Below are 27,346 nucleotides of genomic sequence, written 5' to 3'. Positions count from 1 at the left end.
AAATAATATTGTAAATTTGCCTTATTTTACTGATATTTTAGGCTCAATACATAGTTTAATTGAAAGTAACTCTGTTAATGTGGCTGTTGTATTGGGAGATTACAATGCGAATTTAAATACTTTATTTAACAATGAATTAATTGATTTTTGTGCTGATCACAATCTTATATGTGCAGATATGTGTTTTCTAAAGAATTTGGATAATGTTTTTACTTATGTTAGTTACTCACACGGTTCATGTAGTTGGCTTGATCATTGCATCGTCACCCCGCTCGCGTGGACGGCTTTAACTAATGTTTACATAATTAAAGATGTATTTTGGTCGAATCACAGGCCCTTAGTACTAGAATTAGACTTCGATATAATTGCTGTAAAGAGGTGCTCTGTTCTCGCGAACGGGTCTTTGAACCGAGTTGTTTGGGGTAGGAGAAGCAGTTACGAGGTTGAGACCTATAGATCATTATGTAATAAGTATTTGTCTGCTCTTGACTGGAATCGTTTGCGTTCGCTCGCTAGGTGTAATCCATGTTCGTGTCATGTGCATAAGGATAGTTTGGAACTTATTTACAATGAATTCGTAATGTCGTTGCAATCGGCCGCTGTGGAGGCGCGTTCTCGACACAGGTATAAGGGGAATAAAGGGTGTCCTAAGAAAACACCTGGATGGAATCAATTTGTAAAATCGGCTCATGATGATGCTAGACGCTGTTTGATGAATTGGTTTGAGGCTGGATCTCCTCATTCTGGTGCGCTTTATGATAGCATGAAAAAGAGTAAGTCGGTTTTTAAGGGACGGTTAAAATGGTGCCAGAACAATAAAGAAAAGATATTACTAGATAAAATAAGTAGTACTTGTAGAGAAAAACAGTTTTGTAAGTTCTGGGAGCAAGCGGGTAAATTAACGAATACTAAGATTGGAACACCATTTTCAATTGATGGTGAATCAGATAAACAAAAAATTACGGATATTTTTAAAAGTAAATTTATGCTTGGTTCTACTGGTCACACGCTTCTCAATGCGAATAGAAATGGCAATAGTATTGACGATTCCTTTTCTTATTTATCGGACCTATCTTCTATTCATATAGATGAAAAAACAGTTTACGACACGCTTAGAAAAATGCATTTGGGTAAATCTTGTGGTCATGATCACATTGCCGTAGAACATTTACGTTTCGGTGGTCCTTGGGTGGTAGTCTTTTTATCAGTTTTCATAAACGCTTGTATAAAACACGCATATTTGCCTTCTGCTTTAACAAAATGTGTTGTAACGCCCGTGATTAAAAGTAAAACTATGAGCGCAATGTCGAGTTCGAATTATAGGCCCATTTCTATCGCGACAACTTGCGCTAAACTAGTAGATTCGATTGTTCTAAATATTATTTCTAAATATATTTCGATAAACGATGCTCAATTTGGATTTAAAAAGCAAAGTTCAACTGATTTAGCTATTTACTCCTTGAAACAGACTGTAAATTACTACGTTACGCGACGGACTAAGGTTTATGCTTGTTTTTTGGACCTTAGTCGTGCTTTCGATCGTGTAAATTATGATATCCTGTGGAGGAAGCTGGAAGAAGCTCGGGTGCCACCTGCTATCATTGGCTTGCTTAAAACGTGGTACACTACACAAAAAAATGTCGTTCGCTGGGGAAACTCTTGCTCAGATGAGTTTGTACTGTCATGTGGGCTTAGACAGGGAGGTCTGACCTCTCCTCTCTTATTTAATATGTATGTTAATCAGTTGATCGAGGAGCTCAGCCAGACCGGTGTCGGCTGCTACATCGATGGTATTTGTATGAATAACCTCAGCTATGCTGATGACATGGTCTTGCTGAGCCCCTCGGTTGGCGCGCTCCGTAAGCTCCTCACCATCTGTGAAAATTATGCAGAAAGGCATCACCTTGTCTATAACGTAGATAAATCGGTTGCTATGCTTGTTTTGGCGCAACCTCTAGGGATATCCACCTGCCTGTTTATCTGTATAATCAGCCGCTCAAATTTGTTAATTCTTTCCGCTACCTGGGACATATAGTTTCGTTTGATCTGACAGATGACCTCGATATAGACAGAGAGAGGCGTTCTCTGGCTGCGCGTGCTAACATGATCGGTAGAAAATTTAATAAGTGCGAAAGAGATGCAAAAATATTACTGTTCAAAGCTTATTGCACCGCTCTATATACTCCACAACTGTGGACAAGGTATAAAAAAGAAAATTATCGAATTTTTAGGGTACAATGCAATGATTCGTTCCGAATTTTATTCAAACTACCGCGTTGGTGTAGCGCGTCTAGCATGTTCGCGGAAGCCCGCGTGCCGGTTCTCGATGCATTGATCAGGCATCGGGTTGCTAGATTTAGGAATATTCTTTTTACTTCTAGTAACTCGATTATAAATGCTTTAACGAATTTTGGTAGCAGCATCTTGGCATTTTATGCCCGGCTTCTGCGTTAATATTATGATTTTTAAATTGATTATTTTTTGTATTATTTCAATAACTGTGTAATGTAATGTAACTCTTGTATTTTATTTTTGTCTAACGGATCTTAGTCGTCCATTAATGTACATAATAATTCAATAAAGGATATTTTATTTTTATTTATTTTTATTTAATTACATATTTGTCCATATTTTATTTTCATATTACAATTATTCACTTCACTATACTAAGAATTGTCTTGCTACTCTTAAATTAAGAGAAAAATCACAAAAAATATCATAACTTCTAAATTAAGAAAAACATAATAGGGAGGCATATAACACATACATGGGCTCAAATAGGGTGCTCAACTTTTGAGCCATTGCTTGACATTTTTTTTCTGAAACATCATGTATAATCTTCAAACACGTTATACCAGACGCACGTCGCCGCAAGTGTACCACCGCAGCCTGTCGAGCACGACGCTGGAGCCGGCCCGCGCGCTGCACAGCCTGCCGCCCGTGCGGCGCGACCCACGGGACGCGCGGGACACGCGCGACTCCGGCAGCAAGGAGCGGCACGAGGCCGTGCTGGATAACTGTGAGTGTAGTACAGCGTAGTAGAGTGTGAGTACAGGGTGCTGCACAGCCTGCCGCCCGTGCGGCGCGACCCACGGGACGCGCGGGACACGCGTGACTCCGGCAGCAAGGAGCGGCACGAGGCCGTGCTGGATAACTGTGAGTGTAGTACAGCGTAGTAGAGTGTGAGTACAGGGTGCTGCACAGCCTGCCGCCCGTGCGGCGCGACCCACGGGACGCGCGGGACACGCGTGACTCCGGCAGCAAGGAGCGGCACGAGGCCGTGCTGGATAACTGTGAGTGTAACAATATACAGGACGCTGCACCGACTCACGCCTGAAATGTGCGCGCGGCGAACCCGGGATGCGTGTGACTCCGGCAGCAAGGAGCGGCACGAGGCCGTGCTGGATAACTGTGAGTATAGTAGAGCGTAGTAGAGTGTGAGCATACAGGGTGCTGCACAGGCGGTCACGGATTAATTCTACACATACCCGTGGCCCTGTCGTTGATGCGGCTTGACGGAACACAGTGGGGTTTTGGTCGGTAGGAATCCGACATAACCCACGGCCACTTCCCCGGAGGGGTATCTATGCAAGATTTCCCCATTAAAAAAAAAAGGGTGCTGCATAGGCAGCAGCCCGTGCGTGCACACAGGTTGCTGCGCAGTGTCCCGACCGCGCGGTAAAGCACGATACTGGATGCCGCTGTTTTTGGCGATTAATTTCTATTGGCAAATAGCAAAACCGATATGTGAATTTAGATATTGTTCAAATAAAATAAAATGCAAGATCATAAAGGTTTCTGCTTTTTTTGTTTGTTTGTCCAATTCAATAGGTACCTCTTAATGGTTTTGTTTACGTAATTGTATAATTGTACTGCCTGAAATCGTTAAGTAATTGAATTAGTATAGTGTCGTATGAGATTTCATCTGCAAAATTAGAATTCAGGCTAAGATTAAATTAAATGTCAAAATATAATAAAGTATTTTAATCCTTAATAGTATCCTAATCAGTATTTGTATAATATGTTACTTTAACATAAAAAGTAATGCAGCATCAGCGTACTAAATGCTACGAAAATAAATCTACTCGAAAGTTAGAATACTCTTCTTATGCAAATTAATTTTTCAAGCATAATGTCGGGGACAAGTTTTAAATTATACACTTCCTAGAAGCATCTCAACACTTAATAAACAACACAAATAAAAACAAATACCTTTAATTAGTCTGAGTTACAAGATTACCGTTATTTCACGCCTAATGTGTTTGTTTTGAATATCTTGTTTATTTCATGTGCGATATTCGTTCGCTAATCACTAGTCAGTTGACAGGCAACGCTCAGAATGTGCGCTTATTCAATAGTTGTGCGTTAAACATGTCATTTTCGTCAGTTTTCCTTGAGAATACAAGTGGCTCAGATAGAAAAGAAAAGTGTTTCGCAATTTTGTTCTGGATTAGCGTAACGTTGTTACTGATGGGTTATCGTATTATATTCGTTAAATTAGCGTTTTACTATTATGGTGAGTTTTGTAAATTCGTGTGTTTAGTAAGACCATACTTTTAATATTTAGCGCAGTTAATGTAAACTGCATCTTTCCAATTTGGTTCCTACAATGTAAATACACTAAATTGCTTCATTAAAGTATTTGTATTTCTCTAATAGTATTGCTCACTTAGAAGTTAAAGATTAAAACTGATTTTGAACGTTATTTATTCATTATATTATTATCCCCACGTTTCGCACTTTGCAGCGAGCGTGGTCGCGAGGAGACTTAATTTCTAAATATTGCATTGCTTCTTTATATAGAACTAAGCTTGCCCACAAAATTCAGGTCTCTAAGATAGTTTTTAAAATAGTATTAATTATTATAATAAAAAAATGAAAATATATGTTTATTGATTAGCATATTTATATACAATTTATCCCCTGTCCCCATAGCGTGTGCGTCGCTAGTACAAGCGGTGGAGGCCCCCGCTCCGCCCGCACGCACGGCCCGCCGCGAGCCGCGCCGCGCGCAGGACAAGCTCGACCGTGCTGAGCGCAACCCTGATACATTGCCCGTTGCTATTGTTGCTGATAAACGGTACGTTGAATTTTTTTTTTTTTTAACTTTAAGAAGTGTTTTTGGAAAAATAGAGAATTACCTGTTTTATCTGGAAAAATGGATAAAATAAATACATTAACTGTGTTTCAATTTTTTTAGTGTAGAAATGATAATTATTTACTTGAACTTTATTCCTATATAAAACCAAGTTGTAACATTGTGAAAAGATTTGATTTTAACGTTCGTGATCGTCAATAATAATCAAACGAACCTTCAAGTGAAAAATTCCGTTCTTCAATGTCCGTTACACGCAAAATGCGTCCATTACGCGGACTCGTGGCTCATGCATATACATTCTGTAGCAAAATCAGAACGTCAGACGTACTTTTTCTCGGTATATTATATTGCCTCGATTTTTGCGAGTTACAACCTCTATCTTATTCTCTCCTTTAGGAATTATAATGTTATTTTTTTCTAACAGGTTGCCAACACCAAAGTTGGTTGCGGGCGAGCCGCTGCGACGCCGCAACTCGGACCCGGCGCCGGAGCCCCGTGTAGCTGACTACATAGGACACACCGCCAACGGGCTCTTTGGGATTGCGGGACATCGGTATGCTATGCCTGTTGTTATTTTATGGGAAATTTGTGGTGTTTTTTTTAATAGGGTGTTTTTGAATGGGAAGGTAATTATCGCATTACAGTGCTAATATAACAATCAATTTGCTAATATAACAATGATGACATTACTTCTAAATGTTTCCATCAGAATACAATTGTATTATTAGAAATATTACACATCTCAATTTCTTCACACATTTGCAAATCATTACTCATATCTTATCACATAATAATAATAATTTCCCGGGAAATTTCCACATTATCACACTTGTATAAAAGGTTAATACTTTATCCCAGATTTCGCAAAGGAACAAGATTCGCAAAAGACGACAAATGCGTATACTGCCATCAAGCGATCGACGCTTTTGTTACGCAAGGACAAAGATGCATCGACTGCAAGCAACTATACCACACTAAATGTATACAGAATAAGGGTGTTATTACCATGCCCTGTCCCAGTCCCGTGTCTATAGCGACGAGAGGAAGGCATAAAAACAGAAAACGTGTGCTACTTAAAGAGTCTCCGTATAATATGTTAATGGATCAATCGAAAGTTAGCTCAAACTTCAGCTTAACTGGAACGTCAGAGTTCATGGACAGAACGGACAAAATTATATCAGACGCTACGGAATTGCAGGCGATGCAGAATTTCATTACTAAGAAAATATATCTCATGGAGTCGTCAGAAAATGCGAACTCTAAGCAATCTGAGGTAAGACAAATTTTATTTTCGTCGTAATAATGATCTATCATATCCGATCTATCGAAAAAGGCTTTGGTTTTATATCTCTGATGTAGCTACTATATTTAATTGTCATCTATTTTAGGTCGACAGGGTTTTCAAACACGCATTAAGAGAGTTCAAAGACAATTTAGTGGCCACATACAGCGTTGTAGAAACTCGAGGTTCCGCACTTAAATACAAAGATCTAATTGGTAATTTCTTGCACGTTATGGAAACGGTTTGTGCGAGGGAAGGTTCTACGTTATCCATTACTATGGGTGTGAATGCGTTTAGAGGTTTCATGGATGAATTCATGAGCCAACATGAGACGGATAAGGCTAGGACCAAACGGAAAAAGGATAAGAAACGAAAGGTAAGTTGATTTCCGTTATATCTGCCTAGATAATATTGAATAAAATATATAAATTCAAAAAGTTATAAATTAATAAATGGACTATTGGAGATTGTAATCTGCTTGAGATACGCTTTTTTATTAATTTAGAGAACCAGCTGTAATTTGACAATTATTCAAAGGAAAATTTTGTAGCTTCTTGTTTTTCCTTAATAAGGCAATAAAGAGAACTGTTTACAAAACAGTCAGCTTTAACTACCCCTATTGGATGTATTGTATTAGTATGTATTTTATAACTCCCTACCCCCCTCCCGCAATGCCGCAATATTTTGATAATAGCAAGCCCTCTATACAAAAATATGAGCTTTTACCACCCCTATTATATTTCCACACACGTATTTTAAAGCTTTAAACTAAAAACAATCGCTTACACACACGCACCTATCTGTTTATCCCCTCACGAACACACGTGCATGCGCAACTCATTCCCGCGGTCAGCTCTCGCTCCGGTTGCAGGTGGACGAGCCGATCCAGTACATGGGCCACACGTTCATACTGTCCATGATCAACATACCCACCGAGTGCGAGATATGCAAGACGTTCTTCATGTGGCCGATTGAACGCTCCCTCATATGTCAGACGTGCAAGCTCGCGTCGCACAAGAAGTGCTTTATGAAGGTATGGTGTTTGTAACTCAGTCAAACTAAATCCTGCATAGAAAAAGAGAATGTCCACTACAGTGAATTGCAATATTTGATTTTTTTTCTAGGTCAGAATTAAAAGTGGACCCGATAACTTACAAAAAAGCTTAAAAAAATTGACAAGCTAACAATAAAAAATATATTTATTTCTTATTATTTGATTTGTCGGTTAACAATTTCTTATTATTGTAGCTGTTTACCCACAATTTTAAAATATAATACTAATTAGACAAGAAGCTTATATCTAATACACTGGAGATTGCACTATGAACGTTGACTTGTCACGGGAAGGTATGACCTTGAATGACGCCTGGTTGTTCCTTCATCACTTTCACACCAACTTGCCAAGTTAGGTGTGAAAGGGACAAAAAACAACCAGGCGTCATTCAAGGTCATACCTTCCCGTGACAAGTCAACGTTCATAGTGCAATCTCCAGTGTATTAGATATAAGCTTCTTGCTAATTGATATTTATACAGTGTTTACTTATGATGACTTTAATGTTTGTCTAACTAACGTCAATAACGTCAGGTGTCGACGCGTTGTCGAGCGGACATAGTGTCGCCGGCGGCCATTGTGGGCGCTGTGGATGCGGGCGGCCGGGAACAGCTCGGCCTCATGCGGGGGAAGGTAAATATACATCGGAATTTCGATTTAAAGTATGCAAAATGTCCCAGTAATTTTAACAAAGATTTTAACAAAATTTGCGTATTGTTCCTTGCAATTCTTGTTTGATTTTTGGTTCCCTAAATTAATTCCTTTCCTAAATTTAGTCTTAATGTAAATGACATAAAAATAGAATTTATGTTTAAAATCGCCTTATTGGCAAAATTTTTAATAAGTTAATAAATTTCAGGTGTTTGGCGTGCCATTATCCGAGTTACCTACAGACGTGGGTAACATACCTAGAGTTATCGATAGACTCATCACATCCATAGAAATGGTCGGGCTCTACACGGAGGGTCTCTACAGAAAGAGTGGACTCAGTTCTAAGGTATTTTCATGAACAAAAATTATTAATCGTCGTACAATGAAATTAGACTCGACTTTATGATACTATTTTACCACTAAGATAAGATGAGCGTTATTAATACCAACATAATAAATTCTGCTTTATTACTTATCCTAGAACAAAAATTTATTAATTGCACATTTAAGCCGGATACACAATTTATAATACAGCAATTTATGATTTTGATTTATGTTCTTTTGACTTAACTAATCGCCGACGTTGGAAAGTTGAACACACAAATTTATTAAATTACTATACGTTCACAATAATTACGCTTGTACCAATACTGGCTTAATTCCTTTTAACTCCGTTATTTCTAAGTAGACAATAATGCGTTTCCCCAACGTAAGTTACACACATACACGCACAGTCACACACACATGCACGCGCACTCACGCATGCACGTGATAAATGGGTGACCGTAAGGCGTAAATGTCATACATATACTATACCTATAATATAATTGTGTATGTATGTGCAGGTGCGCGAGCTGCGGCGGCTGCTGGACGAGCAGCCGGAGGAGGGCGTGGCGCGCATCGAGTCGTACGCGGTGCACGTGCGCGCCTCCGTGCTCAAGAGCCTGTTCCGCGAGCTGCCCGAGCCGCTGCTCACCTTCGACCTGTACGACGACCTCATACTCGCCGCGCAGATCTCCGACCAGCAGGTACTTCGACACTTTTAATGCATGTATCATTTCACATGTCATGCGTCAAAAGTCATACAATTAATCATATCAAAAAAAAAAATTGTAAAGAACGTAATTGAAAATGGTGGTGATTGTTCACTTAATATTTCCGTTTATATAATATATAATGTTAATAATATTGGGAATCGTAGTTGGGAATGAATTAAAGACATTCCAAAAAAAACAAAAGCCATCGACAATCTATGATACAGAGCCTCAAATCACTTTTAAAAAAACTAACAACATATTTTTATTGACAATGAATGATCTGGTTATATTTGTTTACAGGAACGTGTATCAAGCATATTCGCCATACTTAAAAAACTACCAAAAATCAATTATGATGTCGTAGAAAGGCTAATATTCCACCTCGCGCGAGTTGCTCTCCGAGAAGAACATAACAGGTTAGTAATAAACTACAAAAAATAATTCGTTTTATCAGTCAAGAACTATTAGTACATCATCACTTTTTTGTCGGTTATTAAAAAGCTTTTGTAATTTATTTAAATATTAATAAGATAAATTTATGGTAGCTATAATAAATCTAGCATAAAAGCAGTTGATTTTTATTAGATTTTTTTTACAATTTATTTCAATATATTTATTTTATTGTGTTCATCACTAAAATGTGATTGCTTGCGCAGGATGGGTCCAAACGCGTTGGCAATAGTGTTCGCGCCGTGCATCCTGCGCACGCACAAGGTGCAGCCCGCGCAGGACTCGCTGCACGACATCGCGCGACAGACCGCCTGCCTCGAGGCGATACTCATCGATAAGATCAAAAATGTATGTCAATTTTTTTTAGTCATCCGTTGTTATTCTTTTCGTTTATATTATTATTAAGCTGATTATAGTCACCCGGAACTCACTCCGAACTGCCTCGCTACATCAACTTCTAGCAGACACTGGACCGCCTCTATCGGGCGCTGTACACGCGCCTACGCCGGTTGGATAACTCGTTGATTACCCGCTGCTCGCATCATTCGACATCGATGAGGTGGTGCGGAGTGGGTGCCGGGTGGTTCTAATGGGCTATTTAGCCTTAATTTTCAGAGTAGAAATAAAAATTGATTTTGTTTATGTTGTAATATATGTTTGTGTGTGCAGACGCGCGGCACGCTGGCGGACATCGCGACGCTGGACAAGGCGTGCGTGACGGCGAGCGGGCGGCTGCGCGAGCTGCGCGGGCAGGCGCTGGCGCCGCGCGAGGAGCAGATCCTCGAGGGGCACATACACGAGATGGAGAAGGAGAAGGCCACGCTCACCTCCAACCTGCTGGCGCTCTACCGGTGAGTGTGTGGCGTGTGTGTGTGCGGTGTGGGGGGGGGGACAGGCGCTGGCGCCGCGCGAGGAGCAGATCCTCGAGGGGCACATACACGAGATGGAGAAGGAGAAGGCCACGCTCACCTCCAACCTGCTGGCGCTCTACCGGTGAGTGTGTGGCGTGTGTGTGTGCGGTGTGGGGGGGGGGCAGGCGCTGGCGCCGCGCGAGGAGCAGATCCTCGAGGGGCACATACACGAGATGGAGAAGGAGAAGGCCACGCTCACCTCCAACCTGCTGGCGCTCTACCGGTGAGTGTGTGGCGTGTGTGTGTGCGGTGTGGGGGGGGGGGGCAGGCGCTGGCGCCGCGCGAGGAGCAGATCCTCGAGGGGCACATACACGAGATGGAGAAGGAGAAGGCCACGCTCACCTCCAACCTGCTGGCGCTCTACCGGTGAGTGTGTGGCGTGTGTGTGTGCGGTGTGGGGGGGGGGACAGGCGCTGGCGCCGCGCGAGGAGCAGATCCTCGAGGGGCACATACACGAGATGGAGAAGGAGAAGGCCACGCTCACCTCCAACCTGCTGGCGCTCTACCGGTGAGTGTGTGGCGTGTGTGTGTGCGGTGTGGGGGGGGGGCAGGCGCTGGCGCCGCGCGAGGAGCAGATCCTCGAGGGGCACATACACGAGATGGAGAAGGAGAAGGCCACGCTCACCTCCAACCTGCTGGCGCTCTACCGGTGAGTGTGTGGCGTGTGTGTGTGCGGTGTGGGGGGGGGGACAGGCGCTGGCGCCGCGCGAGGAGCAGATCCTCGAGGGGCACATACACGAGATGGAGAAGGAGAAGGCCACGCTCACCTCCAACCTGCTGGCGCTCTACCGGTGAGTGTGTGGCGTGTGTGTGTGCGGTGTGGGGGGGGGGGGCCAGGCGCTGGCGCCGCGCGAGGAGCAGATCCTCGAGGGGCACATACACGAGATGGAGAAGGAGAAGGCCCCGCTCACCTCCAACCTGCTGGCGCTCTACCGGTGAGTGTGTGGCGTGTGTGTGTGCGGTGTGGGGGGGGGGACAGGCGCTGGCGCCGCGCGAGGAGCAGATCCTCGAGGGGCACATACACGAGATGGAGAAGGAGAAGGCCACGCTCACCTCCAACCTGCTGGCGCTCTACCGGTGAGTGTGTGGCGTGTGTGTGTGCGGTGTGGGGGGGGGACAGGCGCTGGCGCCGCGCGAGGAGCAGATCCTCGAGGGGCACATACACGAGATGGAGAAGGAGAAGGCCACGCTCACCTCCAACCTGCTGGCGCTCTACCGGTGAGTGTGTGGCGTGTGTGTGTGCGGAGTGGGGGGGGGTCAGGCGCTGGCGCCGCGCGAGGAGCAGATCCTCGAGGGGCACATACACGAGATGGAGAAGGAGAAGGCCACGCTCACCTCCAACCTGCTGGCGCTCTACCGGTGAGTGTGTGGCGTGTGTGTGTGCGGTGTGGGGGGGGGGACAGGCGCTGGCGCCGCGCGAGGAGCAGATCCTCGAGGGGCACATACACGAGATGGAGAAGGAGAAGGCCACGCTCACCTCCAACCTGCTGGCGCTCTACCGGTGAGTGTGTGGCGTGTGTGTGTTGACAATTGGGAAATTTAAAAAAAAAATTGTATCAAAATATTTTCAGTTTGTATTCCAGCATCATCATGATTGGCCAACGCGCATACTAAAATAAATTCTGTCAATTCTACAATTTGGAATATTGACCATATTGACCGAAAAATTATATTTATGCTTTATTTCGAAATCTAATAAAAATATAATTCTACAGAACAACATCAGACGACGACCTGCTGTCCACTACAGACCACGACGGTGAATTCGGCAGTACGGACGACCTCAGCACGGGCGCGTCCTCACTGCGCTCCCAACGCTTACTGCATCGACAGCTCTCCTCCGATGATCCTATCATGGTCTAAATATATAGAATAGGGTCTATTACCCTACAATCTCGGTCTAAAACTTAGCCTGTATGGTCTAAACCCTCAAGGTGTAACATTAATTGTATTGGTTTCAGAACTTAGTCTAATTTGTAAGCCCGATCTGGTGTTTTAGGGTTTTTTGTTACTGGTTCGAAAGACTATAGTAAATTTTAATTGCTTTACCGACTGGGAATTATATTTTTACGCGTAAAGCGTACAGACATGTCATTAGGAACTTAGTACTGAATAACATTCTTACGTGCTAAATATTATTTTAAAACATGATAAGTATTGTGCAGATAATGGTAACATAATTCTAAGAATAAACTACGTTAAAATATTTTCAACAGAAATCGATTATGGCCTGAAAAAATCCTGTCGTAGTTTTGTATACTTACTATTTGCCAAATCTTAAGTTTTATCTAAAAGTTCGTTTCTAAGAAAAATTAAAGACAATTTGGTTATTAATTATACCCAGTAAAGTAGTGTTTAGAAAGTAGATGACATTAGTAAGGAAAAAAAAACTTAAACTAATTGTACTACCTTAAATATTCGAACATAGTGGTGCCATGGGACCTTCATCTATCTGTCCTATTATCACATGTACAGTGGTCAAGACATTTACGACTTAGATCCTAATAGTAATTGTTGAAAATAATTATGAGTCATTGAAAGTTTACCATCAGGTTTCGCGGTTTTTTTGTTGTGATGTTATGACGTAAAACGAATACACAGTATGAAGATTGTTGGAATATTTTAAACCTAATCCCGAGATACAATGAAAATAAAATGCATTTTTTTTGTTCACGATACATACGGTAACAATGCAAATTATATTTTATAGCAAATAATTATAAACGATTAGCGACTTATTGCGTTTAAGAACTAACGAATTTTTTAATTAAGTTATTAATTTACATATCATTTTTTATATTGTTCTTATTTGGTGCCGAAGCCAAACAATTGTTATTTTCGTGGCAATGTTGTAATTTGATATCTTGCCAATTCAACGATGTTTTTTTATAATTTATCAAAATTGACAATTCCCTAACTGTTAAATTACATGTATTGGTACTTAGAAGTGTAATGAGCTTAATCACGTAGGCTTGTTAATTGTAAACAATCTGAATTAGCGTAAAGTGTAGGCGTGTATCCGTCAAATTGTAGAATTATATATTAATTTTTCCTATACTGAAATATGTTGCACTGACATTATATTTTATGATATATTTTCTCTTGTAAATAATATGTAAATTGGGCCTGATTGTGATTTAAATGTTAGTGCTCTTATATGAGATTGTTCAAGTTTCGTGTTTGTGTGTAAAGTTGTTGTTATCTGTAACATACTTTACCTGTAATATTAAATCTTGGATATCGTATTCTAGATAAACCGTATGAACCTTCTCGCCAAGGCGACTCCTTTTGTAACAGCATATTTGGAAGATTTAAATTATAACTCTCTATTCTGTATAAAACGTCTTTGTAACAGTTTAATTAAATTTACTAATATCCTTCATCAGGATGATCAGTTGTTACCAACTGTACCTTGTATTTTATTCACTTTCATAATCTAAAAGACTGTCTATTGATAAGCTATTGAATTTATTGTTAAGTCACAAATATTGTATCCATTTGTAATTAGTTTAAAACTACTCTATTTACTTACAACGAATAACTCTGTGAAATCTAATAGGTACCTGTATCATTAAGTTTCAGCTCAATTTTTTATTGCTATTAATATAATAATTTTTATAAAGTATTATTTGTAATTGCGATTTTGAGTAAATGGAAAAGTGAATCTCACAGGTATTATTTCGTAATATAATTTTAAGAAGTTCCATTTTAACATTGCATATCTGAATAATTTTTAACTACTTATATTAATTAATGCTTACCCAGGGAGAAAATATCAATTTTGATTATTGATTTCTTTACGAAAGAATTCAATAAGGTTTTATTGGGGTTGTGTCATAACCATAATTTGTGTGCCTTTGAAATTGCTTTTAGCGCTCTTTTGTTATAATTTCATTGTTTTTATACAACATAAACTTTCTTTAAAATTTTAATCTCATGTTGATAAAATGCTTTTATACAAATGCTTTAACAAATATTTTAGTGCTACAAAATGTCTTCTTAGTAATGCAATAAACATACTCATAATTGGATGTCATATACTAAGTGCAATGTGGCTTTGTGTAACATTTATCGACACTTTAGAAGTGTGTGTAGATAAATTTGTAAATAGATCTAGTTAAGAATTACTTAGCCAGTTATCCTATCGTAGTGTACACGCTAGTAGTTAAATTTTAGTTGTTAGATGAGTAATCATTCATTGTAAGTTTCAATGATTCTGATGTTGCAAGTTGGTGCCTAACATAAAAAACTGTTTGACAAATTTTAACAAAATCATTAATTCTAAAATGTATTTATCAGTAGCATGTAGCAAATTCTTCATTTTAGTTGTAAAACTTTTCGAACTGATATTAATTTGATATTCCTGCCATTTACAAATTTGTAGTTAAATGTCATTTACATTTTTGCTCTACATGGACCAATCATAAGGGAAGGATATCACCAATTTTAATTTCTAAGTTTTACTGTAAAGTTTGTTTTAGCTTCTAATAATCATTAATGGCACTTGTATTATAGTAATATTATGTATATTCATTTTATTTTTAGGTCTCTATTATGTGTCAATAAAATGATTATAAAAATGTAACCAAAACATTATACTATATACAAACTACAAAAATTGAAAAATAAACAACTGCTGTGAAGTTCAAGTGTTTTATTTAATCAATATCCATAACACTTTGTGTTTGTTGCCAAGGCAGGATGCCGATGGGACAGGTCGACCACGCCTGACTTTTTGAAGCTTTCTTCCAAATACCCCAGATTAGATTATCTTCGGCTTCATCCTCATTTGGTAAACTTTCTTTTCCATCCAAGTTGCACACGAGTATCCCATTCTCACTTGGTGTGTCAACAAGTTTTAAATCATCAACAGTATAAATCTTTGTAGACTGTGCTGGAAACATTTCTGGTGAAGCTATCAATTCGGCTAATTTACAAATTTGTTTCAAGGCTAGTGGAGGTAATTTTGGTTTCACCAGTTGTAAGAGATCATTTATGAAGTAATTTAAAAAGGGATTATAATTTGAAATAATTGATCTAATAAAATTAATGTCAGTTAAAGATGATGGCACTGGCTTGCAAAGATCCAGCAATAAAGGACTTGATTTCTCATTTGGAAACCAGTGATGAAACAATGAAATTAATTCCTTTGATTTCTTAGACTGGGTATCTTCTAATCCTTTCCTAAAAAAAAAATAAAGATATTACATTAACAATAAATAAAAAAAAAAACATGATACCTTATGCCAGAAAAAACTCACTCTTTAACTGCTTTCAAAAAGTTCTGTGACCTTTGTAAAGCCTTCAATATTGCTGAAACCCATTTAGCGGCCAGCTGGCACTTATTTTTGTCTTCTTTAGTTTCTGTTATTTTTATAAGTCTCAGTATCAAGTCTTCAATCATATCATGTGTGTGCAAAAGTTTCAATAAAAATTCAAAACATTTCACATATTGTTTATCAAGTCCTCTGCGTTTACTACCTTTACTCATTACATCATAAATATCTTGAGACAAAAAGTAAGACTCATCACTCAAAAGTATGTCAAATAGATCCTCCTTGATAACTTTCTTAAAAAAGTTTCTGGAATATGGTTGTATGTAATTCATAAGATTGTTTACTGAAACTTTTTTTAAATTAGATAAATCAATTTTTCCACAGAAAAGCTCTTGAGCATCATTTACTAATGATTGCTGCATATCTACAGGCATACTTGCCAGATTTTTTGTATTACATTTAGGATGTGATGAAAAACTTAATGAAATACAAAAATTTATGAATACTTTTAATTGATCTTCTGTTATTGAATCCATCTGAACTTCATTAGTAATGACAGAGTTTCTTAAACCTTTTGAATGTATATCCCAGTAATTATTTTTCAACCATCGTAAACAAATTGAAGTTGCATCTCTCAGTAACTCCAGAGCAGGTAAATTATTGCTGTGTGCTGTATCATGCCTTAAATCTACAATCCAATCGGGAACACCACGTTTTTCAGCTACTTGATACAAACTATTGTTTTTGGCAGCGTCAGCGTCAAACATATGATTAACAAATCTCATAATAGCAGATGAGTAAGATAGCCGCAATAATTGGTTATCGACCATATCGCAATCATCTGATCTGTCCTTTAGATGAACCTCGAGTAAAGACAAGGTTGATTCTATTGCAGACGCTAGAGAAGGGCATCTTGATTTCCATATAAATAAAGTTTTTAAAGCTTTTTCCTTACTATCAAAAGTTGCTTGATCAGAGAATATATTTTTATAGACTTCATTCCATTCTTCAGCATTAAACCACGGTACGACTTGATAATTTTCATTCATTTTGTATTAGAAATTATGCACAGAAATATAAAATACTATGTTGAAATCGATTTTAAATGAAAAATGTGTGAAGAAGCTGATAATAACAAACCACGTTGGATTGACATTTCCTTGACAGATGACTTTGACAAAAACTTTGACTTTGATCAAGATTCAAAAGAATTATTAATAAGTACTGCCATAAAATAAAATACATAGTATTGAATTGAATTTAATATTTTTGATCGTGTCATGTGTGCACTTATCTGATATCTCTGTGACTTATCTAATGTGTTATATATGAGCGTTTTCACATTGTCCGGTCCGATATCGGATATTGGAGCCGGATATCGAACGTGTGAAGTACAGCTAGTCATATTTTTATCCAATTCGGTTTATCCATTTATTGGATTATATGGCAGTAAAGTGGGAATGAATAATCGAATGTGGTCAAATAATATACTCAAGCGGCATATCCAATCAAATGAAAGGGCATAACGTGTGAATTACAATTAATCATGTTTTATCAAAAGCGGTTCATCCGTTTATTACATATAGGGCACCTTAGGGCGTATTCAGAAAGAAAGCTTTAAACTTATAAGCGCTTATCGGCGCTTGTCAACGCTCGTTCGTTCTACACAAAGGAAGCAGGTTGAAGCAGACCAAAACAAATTTATATGGCGCCTGACTATAAATAATCCAAATGGAGCATCAAAGGATATGACGTGTACATATAGGTACAATTAGACATGGTTTACATCATAATCGGTTCTGCCAGGTTCTGCCAGTTACTAGGGGTGAAAGGGAAAAGTTGAAAGTGTGTGAAAGTAGGATATGGGAGCGGGAGGATTTGTAATAAATTTTACTATTAGTTCTTTGGTGTTATTATTTATTTTATTTCTTTACTGTAAAATAATCTATAAACGCTTATAATTTAATTGTTTATGGTAGTACGTGTTAGCAACTACCTGTGGCAACTACTATGCAGTCACTATGCCACGCGGACGAAGTCGCGGGCACAGCTAGTCTCTTTTGATGTTAGATAGCCCATTTATCGAGGAAGGCTATAGGCTATCATCACGCTAAGACTAAGAGGAGCGGAGCACTGCGAGTAAAACCGCTGAGGACAGCTAGTTTATTATATTATATCTGTACTAAATCTAATAAATAAATGCAAACTCCAAGGCAAACTCGTTCGTATATAATATATAAATTTCTATCTCTTCTCATATGCATGTAATCTATTTGTGTGTATGTATATTATTTAATCTCTTAATTTTTGTGGCTTGTATATTATGCTGTTTTTATTTTATATCATTTTTATAACTCTTCTTCTTTTTATTTTTGTTCATATATTTATTTATGCTCTGCCCTACTCCTTTCCTTTATTTAATTTCTCTCTGTACAACCGGTTGTCTAGAAGAAATCGCTATTTAGCGATAAGGCCGCCGTTTGTTACAATGTATCCTAGATTAAGTCTCAATTTGTAATTTTTAAGAGCAATAAAGTATTAATAAATAAATAAATAAATAAATGCAAGTGTGTTTATTTTTGTGGTCTTTCTCTCTCAGTCTCACAGGTTTCATGATATAATTATTGTTGTGTCGGGGAACAGTTAGGAGGTTAGTGTGACGCAGTCTACTTTTTGCCGCAGAGAAATATCTCATTCCCATGGAAAGATAAATTATGATGCGTATTTCATTCACTGCATATATTTCATTGCCATATCGTAGATTTTCTCACTTCATGAAATTATCGATCATTTCATGAAATGCTTTAATTTCTATTGGCCACATCATGATGTGGTTTGTTTCTCGATATGGGCAACTAAACGCGCGGTTTTTTCATGAAATGGTCAAAATTATTTGATCATATCGTAAAGTAGTTATTCTTAGAGCCGCAGAGCATTTTATTTCTCGCAGTGAAAAACTTCATAATTCGTTCAATTACATTCTGAAGGAAGTCATAGCAAGATCGATCAGTTCATGAAGTGAGCAAATCTACGATATGGCCACGACATATACTCAGAGTCGCGAGCGGAAAGCTAGTAGTTATAAAAATGGATTTTCTTTATTAGTATTGCAATATACAACTTCCATGTACTTCCTTAGAAGTAAGAGGTAAATTATGGGTAAAAGAGGAATATAATATGAGTGTTCAATTTACTGGTATGAATAGACAGGAATCAGGTTAATAATAATAAACAAATTTAAGAGAGTAACTTTTATTAAAAAAGATTGATACCAAAGCAAATATCGATCGCACTTGTATGTAGTTAAAGGGACACATGACACATCGCACACACAAACATTATACATTTCAACGCAAAAGCAGTCATTGTTAGAAATAAATTTAGTTTATTTTAAATAACAGCAATCATAATTCATGTGTTCCTACCTTAACTACACACTACATTGACGATATTTTAAATGCACATTTTACTAAGATCCAGACACAGACGACAATAATTAAAAAGCATACAAAACATTAAGCTCAGGAGTGAACTAACAAACTAAAAATGACTAAGGTTTAACCGAAAGGCTGGGCCTAAATACATAAGAAAACAAAAAATACGTCGATTTTGGTAACAATTTCACGATCACTTAAATATAATTTTCGATACTGTTTCATTCGACGTTGACGATCTAACAAAAACTAATCGATGGGTCGCGCTTAACGAAACTACGTCGTCTACACAAAGGAACAATGGGGAACGGCTACGATCTTCCGATATAAAAGAGTAATCTTAGTACGTACCATAATAAATATCTATCAATATATACTCTCGATCAACAAATATAATTTAATATAGGCAATAATATAATACGAATCCTTTAACTATTAACATTATCACAATATGAGTTTCGACGACATTATGCCGTCTATTAAAAATTACGGTTTGTAACTCGCTCTATTTACAAACATCGCTTCGTCTTTTAAAGAACACCGGCCGGGACGGCGGCGCCGCGAGATCGCTTCGAATACTGACACTTGGGGGCACTCATAAGTCCACCGAGTCGAGGTCCTGCTTGGGCGCGCGGGGCGAGGGCGGGGAGGGCGGCGAGGGGGAGGGCGGCGCGGGCGAGGGCGGGGACGGCGGCGGCGTGGAGGGCCGCGGGTGGAACTTGCCCGGTAGCGACGCCAGCGCGGACAGCGCCGCGTCGGCGTGCGGGATGCGGCGCATGATCTTGCCCGAGGTGATGAGGCGGCCGAAGCCCTCCTGGTGCGCGAACGCGTAGCCCGAGCGCACGGAGCGGCGCGCGCGGCGGGCGGACGGCGTGCGCGGCGCGGGCGCGGCGGCCGAGCGGCGCCAACGCGTGCGCGCGCGCAGCCGCTCCGCCAGCGTGGGCCGCCGCCGCGACCACGCCAGCCGCCACGACACCACCGGCACCATCAGGATCATCATCTGATGCGTGAATATTATTCAATTAATAAGATTTACACATGTTATTAATTATATTTTTCAGTATAGAAAATGATTTAGTGTTCACACAGTTCTCGATGTATTTACGCAACGTCATTAATTGAGTATAGTTGAAATTACTAAATAAAGTTTAAAAATATCTTGCCTATTGAATGTGTGCAAATATACTTCGATTAAAACTAATATGACACTGAAAAAGAATAATCAAGTACGTACAGTAAGTACAGCCGTGAACCAGAAGGTGGCCTGCGTGAGTGCAACGGTGAGCGAGCCGACATAGGGCCCGCCGATCACGTAGTTGTAGAAGTAGTCCAGAACGAAGTACGACACCAGCGAGCCCCAGATCGTGATGTGATTGAACGCCGTCCAGTACGTCGTGTCTAGCGCTATCTGCAATTTAGAGTAAAATATTAGTAACTAGCTTCCGTCCGCGACTCCGTCCGCGCGGAAAAATTAAAATTTATTTTTTTCTACGTATTTTTCCGGGATAAAAAGTATCCTATTTTATGCCCAGGATAATAAGGTATAATTATACCAAGTTTCATCGAAATCGAACCTTTAGTTTTCACGTGATTCCTGAACATACAGAGAGACAGACAGACAGACAGACAAAAATTTTTTTAAATCACATATTTGGGTTTGGTAACTATCCAGTAACACCCCCTGCTATTTATTTTTTCAATATTTTCAATGTACAGAATTGACCCTTCTACAGATTTATTATATGTATAGATAAAAAAGTAAGAGTAAAAAGTAAAAAAATATTTATTCAAAAATCAAGCATACAATCTCGTTGAACTTATTACAATAAGGCTGTTTAAACAGTAAATATGTAGTATACTCTATACATCATTTGAACTAAGATGCCCACACTAGACTCGTGGCCTGTATTGTGAGCATCAATACAAAATATAAAGAAACAAACAAAACTAGACATGGATGTAAATGAAATGTCGATTTATTAATGTTTTAGGAATAAATTGCAATTCATATATTATTCTTTATGCTTTATTTTATTAGATAGATCTAAAATGAACAAAAAATAAATAAATATCAAAATAAAAATAGTATAAATAAATAGATAGATACTTTTAATATATGTGTGTGCTGAATAAGAAATGCATGGGGGTAAAACTTGTGAGTAAGAGCGTTAGATTACAGATCTAATCAAATTTTCCGTTTGTTGAAAAGACAAAGAAAGTAACCATTTTTTAATAATTTTCTTGGCCTTTGCGACCCCACTCTGCCTAATAGAATGCAATGCCTGGTTGACGCGGTTATATATAAGCGGGTGTAGGAATTGACTAAACCGTTTGGCAAAGGAGGTAGTAACCTGAGGTAAAGGAATTTTATAAATTCCTTAGATAAAAATATAATAAATAGATATATAATAAATAGATAGATAAAAAAGTTTTTATTATTAAGTTCAATCACTTATGGTTCATTGCATATTTGAAAAATCTAAGCCAATGTAGACGTTTCGATCTTAAGATCGAAAGTGTTAAATATACTAATAAAAAACTTAAAACATTTACTCAAATACAATAAAAGTAGAATACTTACTTGGGTCGTATTGTCTATAATTAATATCGTAGCTACGACACTTCCCAGCAACATGTGATCTGATAGGATTTTGCCATCAGGCGCTAATCCATCTTTGTAAGTACCTGAAATAAAAATTATGGTAAATTATACAAAAATAAAAACCCAAGTACATATTCATTTAAAACATAACATGATTTTCCCGATGAAAACAAAACTGCCATCAAAGTTCAGTTTCATTTTTGTTATCGTGTATATGTCGTGGCCATATCGTAGATTTGCTCACTTCATGAAATATTTGATCATTTCATGAAATGCGATGTGGCCTACTTAGTTTGACCATATCGTTAAATTGTCACACATCGATTTGACCATTTCATGAAAAAACCGCGCGTTTAGTTGCCCATATCGAGAAACGATTTCTTATCTTTACTAATATTATAAAGCTGAAGAGTTTGTTTGTTTGTTTGAACGCGCTATTTTCTGGGGAACTACTTATCCGATTTTAAAAATTCTTTCGGTGTTAGATAGTTCATTTATCGAGGCTATATATCATCACGATAAGACCAACAGGAGCTAAGCCACGCGGATGAAACCGCGGGGCTCAGCTAGTCATTGATATGCTCAAACAACATCATGATGTGGCCAATAGACATTCAATGATGGATCCACATCGATCATTTCTATCTTTGTTTCAAATCTACGATATGGCCACGACATTATTTGTTTATGAATGCAGCAAAGTCTCGTGTAACAATGTGTGTAATCTTGAACGTGTGCTGTAAGTGTGAAAATGTACGTGCACATATACGCGTGTACGTACATTTGCGAGCACATACACCAAACTCACCATAAGGAATGAGAAACAGCACGAGCGATGTGAAACACCCGTGCAGCGTGGACTTTATGAACTCCGTCTTATTGAACAGTTCGCTTGTATGTCCCGGCGCATACAGCTTGGGGAACTGCAGCGAGGTCGCGTCGGACACGTCCTGCTCGAACACGCCGAGCGCCAACACGGGCAGCGACGTGTAGAACAGGTTGTACACCGATATGAACATCTCGTCGAACACCGTCTGCGAATGCACATTTGAAATTTATTTGTTGCACACTTATAATTAAAACAAACTATTATATTTATATTTTATATACATTATAATATATTTTGCTAATTTATAAAAACACAGATATACGCAATCGTAACCTATAGTTGAATAAACTTTATAAAATGTTAATTCTTGTAATTTTTACAATCGTCTTTAATCGTGTTAGGTAAAAGAAGGGAAAATTGAATCAGCATAATGTCATATGATTTTCCTTTCGTTTTCAACAAACTAGCTTTTGATTTTTTTTTAATCCGCCTAAAAAATTTATAGGTTATAATAAAATGATATAAGATTTGATTGGATAAAATATACTTACATTAAAATTTAAAGCATTGTATTGACTCTCACCTGAGCGCTAAATCCACAGAAAAACGCGAACCAAAAGTGGCACACGGTGAACGCAAAGTTCTTGTAGAAGAAGTATCTCAAGAACTTGCACATCCTGTAGTACGACCACCGGCCGTGCACCAACAGTAGTCGCTGTAAGAATCGGAACTGCGCTATCGAGTAGTCCGACGCTAGTACCGCTTGCATTCCCTCTTGGCCGGATATTCCGACACCGATATGGGCGGCTGCAAAAGTAAATTTCATGTATAGCGTTACCACTATCAAGGGAATAAAAAATACTTAATTATTTCGGAATCCACATGATTAATGTTTAATTTTTTTCTATAAAAATTTAACGATGTGTCCAATAAGTTTAAAAAGTGTTGATTTATAACTTTAACTTTATTTTATTTTAAAATTCAAAATCTTCATTGAAGTTAAAAGAATCCTAAAGCATACCTTTATTGATTCAAACTTCTTATTTACGTAAAATTAATTAAATGTTAAATTTTATATACCTTTAATCATAGAGACATCATTAGCTCCGTCTCCAATAGCGAGTGTGACAGCTCTGCGGCTCTTCTTGATCAGTTCCACCACCATGGCCTTCTGTAGAGGCGTTACTCGGCAGCAGATCACCGATCGACATTGTAACACAACGTCTAGAAACCTGGGTTATTCATTTATTTATTATTGATGACGTTGTATTGGTTGTACAAATAGTTAAGTAATACAATAGTATTTATCTACAAAATATGTAAGAAATTGAAAAATTTAAACCATAAACCCCGCGATTCTATAATTTCATATCAATATAAAGTCTAGCTTATGATAGATCATTCCACTTGCAATACACTGGGAATATTGTAGATAAAATTCTCACTAGAATTCATTGAAAATTATTGAAACATAAGTTCATTCTTAATTTTTCTATGAAGAAATATGGAGTGCAATAAAAAAAACTCACTTTTCTTCCAGCTTTGGATGCAAGCAGTGTACAAGCGAGTGTCCATTGACAACGATCGCAAACCCATTGGAGTCATCGTTGTTGTGCTCGTGCGTGTCCGCACTGCCCGCGCCACCGTGTGCGTACTCGTTGCTGTAATGTGACGTCACCATTGAAAACTTGCTTATAAATATTGAATACAATACAAATGAAAATAAAACTATAGTACGTCTAATCAGATTAGAAGGATAACTATTCCTTTCAGATTCACACTCACAAAAAAAAGTAAATTAATTTCAACTACATTTCTAGGCTCTTTTGCCAAGCTCTTCTCTTTCAATTTAGAGATTTAATATAATATGTATGTATATAGACAAAAATTAAAAATATTTTGAATGAAATTCGAATTGAAAGTTTATTTTCTATTGACGATCTGATTACAACTTTTCATTTAATTAAACATCAACAAGGCATACCTCCGAAAGCATACGATAAACTGTTACACGTCGATTCATTTATAAAACACAAAGAATATTTACCCTTAAGACATTTATTTTAAGGAATGTGCATGTATTATCTTATTTAACTTGCCTAAATGTATTATTTTTGAAATTTTATGCCATTTTCTTTTACACATTAAATTAAAAAAGATGGGAGTTCATTAAAAAAAAATAACGGCATGCGTATTCCTTATTCCTTGGGACTCAACTTTAAGCCATATAACACACAAAAATTTTGGCTAAAGCTGACACAACAACTTTGGCCTTAAATTAAAACAAAACAATTTCAGTATGTTAATTGATTTAGGGCCGATTTTTCAATGCCCAGATAAACAGTCTAATAACTACCCCTCGAATAGATTTATTCAATTGCTTATCTAACTCATAACGGCTCGCCTATTTTTCAATCGTGATTTATTTGATGAATAACTATCTGACCAAATATTTCCATATTGGCAGCTCTGCTCTCGGAATGGCGAAACAAACATATTAAATTAGTCAGGTTAGAGCGGGATAGAGTCAACTCTTGCAAGTTGTCAACAACCGTCATTATGACTCACGTCAGGAGTGCATTTTAAGTTTATCTTGTGTTCTATGATTGTTGATTATTGTTGTGATTCGAGTAAAGAGTTTTGATTAAATTTGTGTTAAAATTTATATATTTTACGATGGAAACGACATAAAGGCAGCGTCCGGCAAATTTTCAATGGCATGATCATCAGTAGGTACTATCAAAAACATCAATTTCAATATGATTTTAATTGATAATTATTTTATAGAAAGAGGCTTTATTGTAAAAATTCTACGCTCTATGTTATTACATACGAAAATATCCCAAATTTGACGCGTCAATTGTCAACTCAAACGTCTAATCGTCGAATAGCATGCTATCTGGCCGTTGGAGCAGCAGATAGATTTATTCCTCAAATAACGTAGTTATTCGATAGATAAGTCCTATTCGTCTATTGAAAAATTGAATATTTTGTTAACTGAAGAATAAAGTCTATCTAGCTGTTTATCTGGGAATTGAAAAATCGGCCCTTAAAGAACAATGATGATGATGTTTATTAAGTATTAAATGTTGTTTTTATTTGTGTATGTGCGCAGGAAGTAGAGTGCACGGATCAGTAGTCGCCATTTCAGTGATTGAAGATAGAAAAGAAATATGGTAAGAATTGCATTGTTATTCGTTAGATTTTATCTCATGCTGTTACTGTATTTTTATTATATGTACAATAAAAGATCTTAATTTTTTTTTATCATAAAGAGATCCTTTAAAAGACTAGCTTTACAACAATAATTATTTCTCATAATAAATAAGAGATTTACGGTACTGCCAGCTCGTTGAAGCGGTTGAAGAGCAATTATTGTAATTTGTCTCGACCGCTCTTTTATACCACTTCTGTTGATACTCTAGTTCCCATTAAAACAAGAACACTGCCCAACTACTACAACCTATCTCTTTTAAAACCCCCTTTTTATACTCATTTTTCTCCTTTTACAAGGCAGATGCGTACCCAACAGCTGGACAACCTGTCTTTTTTTGACACAACAAAAACTTTTTTCTTTTTTGACAAATTTTTTTCGTCCAGTAACAAGACACAGAAGCGAAGGCTATGGCTATGGCTATGGCGAAGCGTCTCGGCGGCGAGCGTGCGCGTGCGTGTACCTTTGCGCGAGCCCCCACCTAAATGTGACGACGGACACGGCGGGCGCGTTCAGCTTCACGTTGGCGGCGCGGCCGGGCGACGCGCGCGCGCCCGCGCCGTTCGCCGCGCGGCTCTTTGGATCCGTGCTGCCTGCAATGCACATTATATTGCAATCTAATATATATACATATTATAAAGGCGAAAGTTTGTAAGGATGTATGGATGTATGGATGTTTGATACTCTTTCACGTAAAAACTACTGAACCGATTACAATGAAATTTAGCACACATATAGAGGGTAACTTGGATTAACACATAGGATAGTTTTTATCCCGGAAATCCCACGGGAACGGGAACTATGCGGGTTTTCCTTTGCAAACGCGGGCGAAGCCGCAGGCGGAAATCTAGTGGTTTAATAAACTGTGTTGTTTACATGATTTTTGTTTTGTTTATAATAGATGATTTTGTGACGCTAAACCAACGGTAATTTTAAGGAGTAAATAATAATATTTAGAAACTTCTACACGGCTATGTTTTTAAAATCCTTACTAATATTATAAATGCGAAAGTAACTCTGTCTGTCTGTCTGTTACTCAATCACGCCTAAACTACTGAACCAATTTGCATGAAATTTGGTATGAAGATATTTTGATACCCGAGAAAGGACATAGGCTACCTTTTATTGCGAAATATGTACCACGAGCGAAGCCAGGGCGGACCACTAGTACTTAATAAATGTATTAAAATAAATAAGTAATCGTCAAAGAATTTGCTGTAACAATTCAATAGGCACAAATATACTTATGGACAGTGGCGTGCCTAGTGTGTAAGGACTGGGCAAGCCCAAATTTTTCGAAGTGTTTGCTGGGTACCCTTTTCTTGAATTAGGTATACACTGTGTTACTAAGTAGGTACCTATGTTCGTTATAAAACTTATAAAAAATGTGAACATACCGAATCAATTCTTCTTCACGCGCGCCCGCAAACAGTTGAGTCAAACGTTTACCATTACAATCATATTAAAATCTATATCTATAAATTATATAAAACTGTATGACATTATATTA

The 27,346-nt window shown here is 38.1% G+C and overlaps 3 protein-coding genes across 12 annotated transcripts in view; 1 reads left to right on the top strand and 2 right to left on the bottom strand.

Annotated features, from left to right (window-relative positions):
- Nucleotides 1–10,569, top strand: part of LOC123698758 (unconventional myosin-IXAa-like) — a 32,187-nt gene extending 21,618 nt beyond the window's left edge. For 4 of the 6 annotated variants that reach the window (XM_045645516.1, XM_045645515.1, XM_045645513.1 and 1 more), the window contains 13 exons: nucleotides 2,859–3,019; nucleotides 4,936–5,080; nucleotides 5,523–5,651; nucleotides 5,957–6,371; nucleotides 6,487–6,756; nucleotides 7,234–7,413; nucleotides 7,967–8,065; nucleotides 8,292–8,429; nucleotides 8,929–9,111; nucleotides 9,421–9,536; nucleotides 9,777–9,918; nucleotides 10,240–10,323; nucleotides 10,466–10,569. In XM_045645516.1, coding sequence (XP_045501472.1) covers nucleotides 2,859–3,019; nucleotides 4,936–5,080; nucleotides 5,523–5,651; nucleotides 5,957–6,371; nucleotides 6,487–6,756; nucleotides 7,234–7,413; nucleotides 7,967–8,065; nucleotides 8,292–8,429; nucleotides 8,929–9,111; nucleotides 9,421–9,536; nucleotides 9,777–9,918; nucleotides 10,240–10,323; nucleotides 10,466–10,567 — 2,164 coding nt within the window. In that variant the 3' untranslated portion in view covers nucleotides 10,568–10,569. Of the gene's footprint in view, nucleotides 1–2,858; nucleotides 3,020–4,935; nucleotides 5,081–5,522; nucleotides 5,652–5,956; nucleotides 6,372–6,486; nucleotides 6,757–7,233; nucleotides 7,414–7,966; nucleotides 8,066–8,291; nucleotides 8,430–8,928; nucleotides 9,112–9,420; nucleotides 9,537–9,776; nucleotides 9,919–10,239; nucleotides 10,426–10,465 lie in introns of those variants that run through there. The other 2 variants (XM_045645514.1, XM_045645512.1) reach the window with 2 other exon arrangements.
- A 4,551-nt stretch (nucleotides 10,570–15,120) lies between these two features.
- LOC123698760 lies at nucleotides 15,121–16,911 on the bottom strand. Its single transcript, XM_045645517.1, has 2 exons — nucleotides 15,743–16,911; nucleotides 15,121–15,665 (listed from the first exon to the last, which is right to left on the bottom strand). The coding sequence occupies exons 1-2, from the start codon at nucleotides 16,804–16,806 to the stop codon at nucleotides 15,140–15,142; spliced, it is 1,590 nt and encodes a 529-aa protein (XP_045501473.1). The 5' UTR covers nucleotides 16,807–16,911; the 3' UTR covers nucleotides 15,121–15,139.
- Nucleotides 16,912–18,993: 2,082 nt separating this feature from the next.
- LOC123698620 (probable phospholipid-transporting ATPase IM) overlaps nucleotides 18,994–27,346 on the bottom strand; it is an 80,265-nt gene continuing 71,912 nt past the window's right edge. For 4 of the 5 annotated variants that reach the window (XM_045645344.1, XM_045645347.1, XM_045645346.1 and 1 more), the window contains 8 exons: nucleotides 26,300–26,429; nucleotides 24,152–24,283; nucleotides 23,703–23,854; nucleotides 23,206–23,429; nucleotides 22,602–22,827; nucleotides 21,773–21,876; nucleotides 20,426–20,599; nucleotides 18,994–20,191 (listed from right to left, as the gene is read on the bottom strand). In XM_045645344.1, coding sequence (XP_045501300.1) covers nucleotides 19,787–20,191; nucleotides 20,426–20,599; nucleotides 21,773–21,876; nucleotides 22,602–22,827; nucleotides 23,206–23,429; nucleotides 23,703–23,854; nucleotides 24,152–24,283; nucleotides 26,300–26,429 — 1,547 coding nt within the window. In that variant the 3' untranslated portion in view covers nucleotides 18,994–19,786. The remainder of the gene's footprint in view (nucleotides 20,192–20,425; nucleotides 20,600–21,772; nucleotides 21,877–22,601; nucleotides 22,828–23,205; nucleotides 23,430–23,702; nucleotides 23,855–24,151; nucleotides 24,284–26,299; nucleotides 26,430–27,346) is intronic. The other variant, XM_045645343.1, reaches the window with a different exon arrangement.

Source organism: Colias croceus, chromosome 16, assembly GCF_905220415.1.
Source record: "Colias croceus chromosome 16, ilColCroc2.1".
In the NCBI taxonomy this organism is placed as follows: domain Eukaryota; kingdom Metazoa; phylum Arthropoda; class Insecta; order Lepidoptera; family Pieridae; genus Colias; species Colias croceus.
The sequence above is the reverse complement of the archived record's forward strand: the minus strand, read 5'-3'. Positions and strand labels throughout refer to the sequence as shown.